This window comes from Sprattus sprattus (assembly GCF_963457725.1).
Source record: "Sprattus sprattus genome assembly, chromosome: 3".
NCBI classification, from domain to species: domain Eukaryota; kingdom Metazoa; phylum Chordata; class Actinopteri; order Clupeiformes; family Clupeidae; genus Sprattus; species Sprattus sprattus.
The window spans coordinates 44,505,592-44,516,128 of NC_137922.1; the positions used below are offsets into that span (position 1 = coordinate 44,505,592).

Below are 10,537 nucleotides of genomic sequence, written 5' to 3' on the forward strand. Positions count from 1 at the left end.
TAAAATAATAATATAATTATTAATTATGTTGGTGATGTATTACAGATGTCGGTGCTTGTTCAATTAAGTCAGAAGGCTTAATCCTTGTAGATATCAACAATGTCATGCATATTGTTTAAGAAATGTGTGAAAAGTGTGTATAAGAAAGTGTGTGTGTGTGTGTGTGTCCAGCATACCGTAGCGTGCTCAACAGCCCCACCAAGAACGTGCGGGACATTCTGGTGAACCAGTGTGCTCAGATCCTGGCCTGCTACCGCAAGAACTGTGCCAGCCCCTCCTCTGCTGGACAGGTGAGTGAGAAACACACACACACAGCTGCAACAGCTTCTCTGCTACAGGACAGGTGAGTGGGACACATACATACACACTCTCTCTCATGCGCACAAACGCACTCGTGCAGACACATGCACATGCGCACGCAGACACACGCCCGCCCGCAGAACTGTGCCAGCCACACGCCCGCCCGCAGAACTGTGCCAGCCACACGCCCGCACGCAGAACTGTGCCAGCCACACGCCCGCACGCACACACGCCCGCCCGCAGAACTGTGCCAGCCACACGCCCGCACGCAGCCACACGCCCGCCCGCAGAACTGTGCCAGCCACACGCCCGCACGCAGAACTGTGCCAGCCACACGCCTGCCCACAGACACACGCCCGCACGCAGAACTGTGCCAGCCACACGCCTACCTGCAGAACTGTGCCAGCCACACGCCCGCACGCAGAACTGTGCCAGCCACACGCCCGCCCGCAGACGCCCGCCCGCCCGCCCGCCCGCCCGCAGACACACGCCCGCCCGCCCGCAGACACATGCACAGAGCTTCAGCACCTCCTCACTGCATCTCTGCTGCCCCCACACAGAACATAAGGCCACACTCAACACACCCACAGAAACAAAGACACTCCCTCCTTTTCATTCAGTTACACACTCACACACACAGACTGTCTCTCATACACACTCAATCACTCACACTCTCTCTCTCTCTCTCTCTTTTTTCCCTCTGTCCCTGCAGCTGATCCTGCCTGAGTGCATGAAGCTGCTGCCGGTCTACCTGAACTGCGTGCTGAAGAGCGACGTGCTGCACCCGGCGGCCGACACCTCCCTGGACGACCGCGCCTACCTGAGGCAGCTGCTCAGCTGCATGGACGCCTCAGAGAGCCACGTGTTCTTCTACCCGCGCCTGCTGCCACTGGTATGACACGCACGCACACGCATACACACCAGTGGAGGTTCTTCCATTGAGGAAACGGAGGAAGAACCTCCCCAAACTTTTTGAGAAATGTATTTTTGTAATGGAACTGACTAAACTCCATTAAAAATGCAGTTTGATATCAGTATTTAATACTATGCATATTATAATTTGTTTCCCTGAGTTAAAATAGCATTAGCACCCCCTATCGTAACAAGAAATTACTGCACGGAGGACGTCCTCCCTTTGGCTCCCATTGAGATCAATGTAATCTGTCTCTGATACTGGCGGTTCTTGGGGCTCATTCACTTACATTGCCCAGGGGAGGAAAGACCTCCCTATCGTCTGAGTCTGCGCCAACATCGCTTAACCAATAAACGACGGATTTGGCCTTGGAGGGAGGGGATTAGACATTAATATCGAAAGAAGTTTCCATTTTCAACCATTTTGCACTGAAGGATATCGATAACTCGTCACCCTTAAGAGTGTTGTAGAAAGATTGCAAATAAAGAGGATCTGCAATGGAGAACAAAGATATTGTTCATGTTTTATTGAAACAAACCGTTTCATTCATTGAGCTACAGACAGAAGGTTAGTATCATAACAACAGGGAAACTTCTTCCAAAAATCCAAGTCACTAAACCCAATGGTAAAACCGCTGCCGTTAATGCTAACTGGTATGCGAAATACACTGGTACCATAAAAAAACGGCTGTACTGTTTTGTTTTTAAAATCGTTCATACGCCTATTGTTAGTCTGACTGTTCACGTTCAGCTGACATTCTGAATGGAAATTGTTAATGAATGTTTCAGAACGCGATGTGTTTCGTATCACCAACATTCTGAAACATCCATTAACATCCACATTTGCCACAAACAATGTTGGGCTAACAGCCCATGTTAATAGTTCTGAAATAATGTTCTCTTACTTGTTGCCTTTGTAATTTGTTGTTTAATATTGTGGAAAGGATGTTAGTGACTGATTCAGAGCATTTTAAATGGCATCACTTTTGGTCTTGTGTCAAAACAATTGCAGCTGAAAAATAATAACCAATAGCTTTAGTAATGGTAGGCCCAACATTTAGAATGTAGTTTTTTAAATCAAGAGTAGGCCTGATTTGACTTATTGGCTTTGCATCCTTTCCTTCTGGCCTTGTCTAGTCCAAAGACATGCTGCCCACCAGCTTTCTAAGTACAATGGTGCCACACTTGTGGCTTTGTATCAATTGTATCCCTGCCTGCTATTTTGTAGTACTGTAGTCCACAAAGCACCCTGAAACAACTTGTATCTCACATACTTATGCCACCAACGGAATAAGCAGGCCAATGGCAACCAGGCGCACAGTCCTTCCTCCCTCACTTTAAAAACCACCAGCCGCCACTGATACACACACACACATACAATTTTGTTTGGTATACACATTATCTGCCTGCACCTTCTGGTCTACTGACACACCCACATCTACTTTTACTGGTGATGCACATCTCTTTGTCTCACATACCAAAACAAGTTTGAGACCGCTGTGCCAAGATCTGCATCTATATAGCTGGACACTTCTACCTCACACACACACACTTCTATCACACAAATACACACACACATACACACTGCTTACTCCCTGCAACTCCTAAATTTGTTGTGAAAAGAAGGCCCATAAAATAGTTTGTGTTTCAGAAATGCAGTCTTGATGATGTGATCCCACTGGCCGTCCAGACATTCATAGGCAGTTATTTTGTCAGAAGGCACCAGATAGAATGTTAGCAAGCTTCTACCAGTGCCAATTGGGCATTTGATGGCGTTTTATATACACACACACACCAGTGTTCACGTTAGCCGGCTATGGCCGGACATTGGCCGATTGAACGCATGAATGGCCGGTATAATAAGATGTAAACAGCCCAAATGTCCGATAGAAAATATGTATGTAGGCTATGATTTAATCAGTAACATATGAAAACAACAAAACAACTGTAACATAAACCTGAATATAATCAGCCTGCTATGTCATTAAAAAAAAGTTCTAAAGCAGATTTGGATTGCATTCGGAACATGCGCTGGTCGAGGTTCCGCAACACACGCAGGCTGGTTTCCCCGCTAAAAACTGTTCACTAAAATAAACAATAACAAAATTTTAAAAAGGCTAAGCAGACGTCTCTCGGTCAGTTCTTCAAAAAGACAACTAATAGCCTTGATAGGCCTAATGATTCGTCAAGAAATGATTCGACTCCAAGTACATCATCCGAGGCCCCGACGGATTTAGGAAATGCGCCTGCCAAAAAACTTAAAAGGAGTTTTAAAGGTGAATGGCTCGAGCAATTCCGTTGGCTAAGGTCGGAAAAGGTGGATGGTCGAGACACAATGTTCTGTAGCATTTGTGAGAGAGCAGGCAAGTTAAATGGCTTTACGAAAGGCTCCATGAATTTAAAAAGATCTGCCTTAGTTGACTATAGCGAGTCGTCTGACCACAGAGCCGCTATGTCCCTAACACCGCAGCAAAGTGCAATGAGAGTGCACTGCGATAACGCCACTACTACTCGTGGCACAAATGAAAGTGGTGTATCACATGGCCAAACGTGACATCCCAAGTAATCAGTTTTGCAGATTGACAGAATTACATGAGTGTTTGGAAGCTCCTGATTTTTTAAAAAATTGTCGTTTCTCATTTGGAGTTTTGGTGGTTATTTAATTAGGCTATTAGTGAATAATGTCCGGTAGACATTCCAAATGGCCGATATTCTGGAATAGCGTCGGACATTTGTCCGGCCAAGAAAAAGTCTAGCGTGAACCCTGACACACACACACACACACACACACACACAGTGAGAAAATGTCTCCTTTTCTTTCTGACCGCCTCTGTCTCACCCCCGTCCTTCCCTACACAGCATAAGATGGACACAGAGAGCGATGCGTTGCCGTTGGCGATCCGGGACTCAGAGGAGCGGCTGTCTAAGGGGGGGCTGTACCTGCTGGAGACGGGCCTCAACCTCTTCTTGTGGGTGGGGGCCAGCGCCCAGCAGGAGCTGCTGCAGAACGTCTTTGGCACGCCCGCCTTCGGACAGATCGACCCCAACATGGTGAGCATAACTATGTTTTTGAACTTTCTCTTCAAGTCTTTACAGCTTTTAACTCTGTCTTGTACATGGTTGTATCTGTAACTCTGTTGTGTCTTTGACGCAATCTAACTCCTTTTACTGGCTTCGGTGGTACATACATACACACATAACATGTAAAGATTGGTCTAAACTGGTTTTCTCTCTTCCTCTTTCTACACGGTCTTGTTCATGTCATCTCTCATTTACTTTTCTTTATCTCTCTCTCGTTCACCTCACCTTTTTTTTCCCTCTTTCGTTTATTCTCTCATTCCCCTCCTCTCATGTTCACTGTGTCTCATTGTTTTTTCCCCTTTGGTTTTCCCCCCTGCAGACCTGCTTGCCGGAGTTGGATAATCCCTTCTCAAAGAAGCTGCGAGACATCATCTCGGCCTTCCGAGCCGAGCGCTCACGATACATGAAGGTGAGATGTCTCTTTACGTCTCTTCTTATATTCTCAGGTCTTTTCCCTCGAGGAACTGCCGTTTCTATCCCTCACCCTCTCTCTTTCTCTTTTGCCTCAGTCTCACCCCCCTCTTCCCTCTGGCTCTCTCCATCTCGTACGCCCCCCTCCTTTCTCTCCCTCCCTCAAATCCTCTCTACCACTTTATTTTCCTCTCTCTCTCTTCCCACCCTTCAGTGTTCTCCCCCTCAGATGCAACCCTTCCTCTGACCTTACTGTAATGCAGCCTGTAGGCTTGTCTCTGGGGCTTGGCTCTTTAAGACACGGGGTTAAGAACCAGAGCAGCCTGTGAATGAGACGATTTTCAGCCCAGACAGAGAGAGTGTGTGCGTGTGTGTGTGTGCGCGTGTGCGTGTGCGTGTGCGTGTGCGTGTGCGTGTGTGTGTGTGTGAGAATGAATTGCTGGCTGTGAAGCTATCAGTTCCTTTCAGAGAAGTGACAAACGCAGATAAGAAAAAATATGAACTGCAGAAGACAATGGCTGTTATGTGTGGTTAGTCGGTTACTTGTGGTGGTGGTTTTGACCTGTGGTTACCATGGAAACAACTAAGGATGTGCCAAACAACACAACCCAAACGCCAAAAATGGGTCTGCAAAACACAGTTGATTAAACACCTGTGGTCCAGAATTAAACAGCTACTGTCAAGAAGCTGCCCCATGATCTGAACGCCAGTTTGACTTTGTGGCATTTTGTCCGACTGTTGGTTTGTCCGACTGTTGGTTTGTCCGACTGTTGGATTGTCCGACTGTTGGCGTTGTATCTGACTGTGTTTCCCTGTGTCTGCGTCTCCCCCAGCTGATGGTGGTGAAGCAGGATGACAAGCTGGAGCTCATCTTCAAGCACTTCCTGGTGGAGGACAAGAACAACTCGGGCGGAGCCTCCTACGTGGACTTCCTCTGCCACATGCACAAGGAGATCAGGCAGCTGCTCAGCTAGGACTGCCCACATCTCTTCAGATCCCTCCCCCTTCATATTCCAGTCCCCTCCCCTTCATCGCCCCTCCCTTCCAGACCCCTCCCACTCTTTTACTCAAGATGCGCTTTATCTTTTTATTTTGAAATAATAAAACTAAACTTCTCCCTCCTCCTCTCCTCCAATCATCACCCACCCACCCCACCCCACCCCACCCCACCCCAGTCTCTTTCTGAACACCCACCGCCTGGAAGGGGTCGATCCAGAGCAGACTGGGAAGGGTGGGAAAATAAGTCGCTCCGCCAGACTCTACTTGTCTTTGTGGGTTTTAGTTTCTTACTCTTGTTTTGGGTCAGGTTTTTCATTTATTTGATCCTTTTGGGAGGTGTGTATGAGTGGAGTGTATGTGTGTGTGTGTGTGTGTGTGTGTGTGTGTGTGTGTGTGTGAGTAGAGAGTGCGTGTGTGTTGTGTCTGAGGACTGCCCATTCATCAATGGGTTTTCTCATTTGAATAAATGTGGTGAATGGATGGGTGATCAGTCCTTCACTCCAATTCCAATGATTCAGGATCCCTTCTCTTAGCCTCAATATAAACTTCAACTTCACAGCAACATGTCAGTCAACACAGAACAAGGAGATTATCGTGTGTGTGTGTGTGTGTGTGTATGAGAAAAAGAGAGAAGTTTGGTGAATTGGAAAGGGTAGAGTAATTTGAGTGATTCTGAATCATTGATGTTGATTGTATTGGGTGTACTATGAGTAACACTAGCACTGAATCTCTGGGTGTTGGGGAAGGAAAAGAACAAACAAACAAACACATAGAGAAAGCAAGAAAGGGGAGCTTCAAACACATGTCCCAAGACCACCCAGTCAAACCAAATACTATACCCAAGCAGATGGAAACAAAAGCAAGAAAAAAATGGCAACAGGTTCACCTTGCCTTTCTGTTTTTTCTTTTTTTCTTCCCGCCATCCAGAGGTTTCCTTTTTTCATTCAGCTGCCACTCTTTCCCTCTCTTTTTTTCTTCTTTTTTTTTTTGTCCCATTCTTTGTCGTTATCGGCGTATGGCCTTACTCACCCTTCCTCCTCCTCCCGTTCTGTCATATCGAGCCCACACTTTTTGTTTTATTCCTGTTTGTCATTATCTTTCTTTTGTGTGTGTGTTTGTGTTCATTGTTTTGTTTTTGTCACTGTAACAGTCTCTGTTTTTAAAACGTGTGGAAATCAAAATGTGACTAATAGGCAATATGGGAACCTGAGTATTCTTCTTTTTGGATTTGTGTCTGTAATCTTTCCCCTGTAAAAAAAGAAAAAAATCAACCAAAAAAAAAACAAAAAAACAACAAACAAATGTGTCTGATTTCCATGGAGAGACAGAAGGACAAGAAGACGTGGTTACACTCATAATATAACACCCACATATAAACAGTCTATGCATTTTCCTACCAGAGGAGGATTTACCAGGGGAGCATTATCACATATTATTGTAATCACTATAGTTATTAACCTTGAATTTTACCATAATATCAAGGGAAGGTCACTTCTGTTGTCCTTCTTCCTCCAGTGTGTTGAACAGGGAAGATAATTACCCATTTTAGAGTGTACCCAAACACACATACACACCACCCAGTACCTGCGTGGGGCCTATCTAATGAGAAATGGTTTAGAGTTCTCCGTTTTGAGGAGAAGTGATTAGGTCTGACAGAAAGGACCCAGAGTAGGAGGAGGAAGCGCTACAGATGTGGGCCTCAAATAAACCTTGGGAATTGTAGTTCATATGAGCCCCTTGGCTTTCTGGGATTTGTAGTTCAGATTAGGGGTATGCTTGGATTTTCAATCATCCCCTCACCCCACCCTACTTTATTCCACAAAACTGTAATTCCCTAATGGCTGTTAACCTTTTTTAATTCTCTTTTATTTTACTCTGTGATCCCTTCCAACCCCTCTGCAGATCTTTGCTTCAAACGTCCTGATCTTTTGTATCGCTGACAAATATTGTTTGGGTTAATCTATTTTTCTTTCTTTCTCATTTAAAAAAAAAAAATCGTTTTGAAGGTTTGTGATTCTGTGGGGTGCTTCTCTTTGGGCTTTTGTCATTTAGAACTGAGACATTCTCGTGTGATGAGCATGGTGATAAAAATGATGATGATGTTATGGTGCAATGTGGGTGGAATGGGGGAACGAGGGAGGGGTGGTGCACGTGGATGTTGGTGGGGGGGGGGGGGGGGGGGGGGGTGAAGAGTATTTACAGCTACCGGGGGGGGGGGGGGGGGGGGGGGGGTCGGAGGATGAAAGAACTTAAGAGAACACCGAAGGATTGTGACCTGATAGACGATTCAGACACTGAAAAAACCTTTGTCATTGACATTTATTTACATGTACAGAATTAAAACGAAATCACATTTTAAACACAATGCCCCAGCCAGTGTGGTTTGTTGTTTGTGGTGGCGTTGATGGAGGGGACCTTATGGATCTCCAAATGCACTCCGCTTCTTTTCCCTCTCTGCCGTGGCACACAGTGATGCTGACATCCTGAGTCCACAGGAAATGTGTGTGTGTGTGTGAGTGAGATGCAGATCCTGGTGATTTTCGGCCACTGAAATGAGGGATTAATCTCTGATCTGATGATGATGAAGTGTCTTCTGGATGATCAATTTTTTATTTTCTTTTTCTAAACGCATTTTTGTTGTGTTTGTTGGTTCTCTTCCTTGTGTGAGGTGTTTCCATAACCCCGTTATTAATCTCACTTGAATTGTTTACAATTTACCCTTTGACTACACTCCCCAATTCTGTCATCTCTGAATGTAACCCCAATATTATGTATTTGTTTAAGTCCACGCTGTGTTGATCCTGCCCCTCCTGGACTGCAAACAAACAACGTAAATAAATGAAATAAATAAACATATATTTATTAGTTGGCTCCCGCGCCGTTTTCCAAATTACAAAACTGGATATAGCGCGAGAACGGATGTTATGCCACACGTTTGCCAGGTCCCGTATGATTAGGCCTCCGAGTTCAAATCCATGTCTGACCTACTAAAGTGTTGCATCCTCCTGTCACAGAAAATCGCAATTCCGATGAGGAGGGGAGAATCCTACACTATCGCCCATTATTTTCAAACATCAAACAGGAAGCTATTTCGTGACTAACGCGATTAAACTTAATAGGCCCGTCCATGCAAATATGTTAGATAAAGCGTCCGAATCAGATGTGTTTCATGAAAACTATTTTTATTTAAACGGAACAGATAGCCTACAAGCCGAGCTATGAAATGAAGTTTTTAATATCCTGTTCTAAAGTTAAAATCGTTGCTTTGATGATTTGCAAAATCGTAACACAGCTGGCCTAATGAAGAGGAATGAAGAATAAGGTTTGTGTGGAGATTAGTTTAGGTGGAAGGCAAAACGAGAGCGTCCTGTTGCGGCCCCACCGAGTTTAACCGCATCTGGCAGACGAGATGCGCCCAGACTGGGTCAGTTGGATCGCTGGCGTGTAATCCCCTCTCTTACCAATTCACCCCAGATACCTCTGCTGCGTCCTTAACGCTCCGCGAACGTTACATAACGCGCTTTGTAGCCCTGCCTTGTCGGTTTATTTCGAACGCCTTCCGCTGACATGTTGAAGTGTTTTCTGACATGACTAGCAAATATTTATTTATTTATAAAGCTGAGCCTTTAGCACAGGCTACACAGCCCGACATGTGTGTTGGCTACCTAAACACTAAGATCCTATTTGTTTAAAGGAGGAATATAATGGACACAATTTAAATGATTTCAATGGTTTAAAGTGTACCCTAGTTTGCCGCTTCAAATCTGGTGTTTCTGTCACATTAAGCTACTGACATTTCAAGTAAGCTTTTCGGTGTGTGTTTTAGAGAGAGAGTATGCATATGTGTACATGAGTGTGTGTTTGTTTGACATCTCTTTTTTTACTGCAGTGTTATGTGCACTGTCAGGACCCAAGAGTATTTGTACTTGCGAGTGTGAGAGGATTCTCTCTCTCTCTCTCTCTCTCTCTCTCTCTCTCTCTCTCTCTCTCTCTCTCTCTCTCTCGCTCTCTCAAAGGGGAGGAGGGGTGTTGATTAAATGAGACACCTCTGTGAAGCCGCAGGAGATCGTCAGCTGCTCAAGACCCATTGTTTCCTCATCTGTAACACACACACACATTCTAACCTCCACAGGGTCGTGCCATTTTTTTAACACAAATCCCAATCTAGGTTTGACGCTCAGGGATTTCACCTGCAGGAGAGACAGACAGACAGACAGATAGGCCGCAAGGTGAAGCACGAAAAGTGCTTTAGAAAATGAATCCCGTTCCACTCACTGGCATCTACACAATCTTTAGCTTATAAAAAAGAACGAGTCGTGGTTAGTTACCAAAAAAAAGTTCGTCGCTGATTTTCCAGTCGATTGTCTATATGGCTTTGTTTTATGCAGAACTAGAGACTTCAGAGCGTAATAAGATTTTTGTCGGGAGCCGTGCCACGGTTCGACACGTGATCATGCTACACCAATGAGAAGGCTGCTTTTTGACAACAGAATGGAAAAATGGCGGCTCCCGTGCGGTTAGAAACATCGTTAAAGATAGAGGAAAACACTTGAACATCCTCAAAATTGGGCTAAATTAATTCTAATTAGTGCTGTATACATAGCCGCGTCCAAGAAGAACAATGAGGCAAATATACGATAATGTTATTTTTATGTTAAGTCATTTAGATCAAGTTTGACATGCATGGGCATACACATTACTGACGATCTTACATGGACTGTGAACACCCAGCACACCGAAGAAATCAAGGCAAAGACTGTACTTCCTACGTCAGCTAAGGTGATCTTAACTATGAGAAATCATAGGCTTAGATGATACACAAACAATTCCATGC

At 45.0% G+C, this 10,537-nt stretch overlaps 1 protein-coding gene across 4 annotated transcripts in view; it reads left to right on the plus strand.

The window, feature by feature from the left end:
- sec24c (SEC24 homolog C, COPII coat complex component) overlaps window positions 1-7,826 on the plus strand; it is a 42,491-nt gene extending 34,665 nt beyond the window's left edge. For all 4 annotated transcript variants that reach the window (XM_080834666.1, XM_080834668.1, XM_080834669.1 and 1 more), the window contains 5 exons: window positions 172-290; window positions 1,013-1,192; window positions 4,072-4,263; window positions 4,613-4,702; window positions 5,538-7,826. In XM_080834666.1, the coding sequence (XP_080690792.1) occupies window positions 172-290; window positions 1,013-1,192; window positions 4,072-4,263; window positions 4,613-4,702; window positions 5,538-5,678 (722 nt within the window). In that variant the 3' untranslated portion in view covers window positions 5,679-7,826. The remainder of the gene's footprint in view (window positions 1-171; window positions 291-1,012; window positions 1,193-4,071; window positions 4,264-4,612; window positions 4,703-5,537) is intronic.
- The last annotated feature ends 2,711 nt before the right edge of the window (window positions 7,827-10,537 follow it).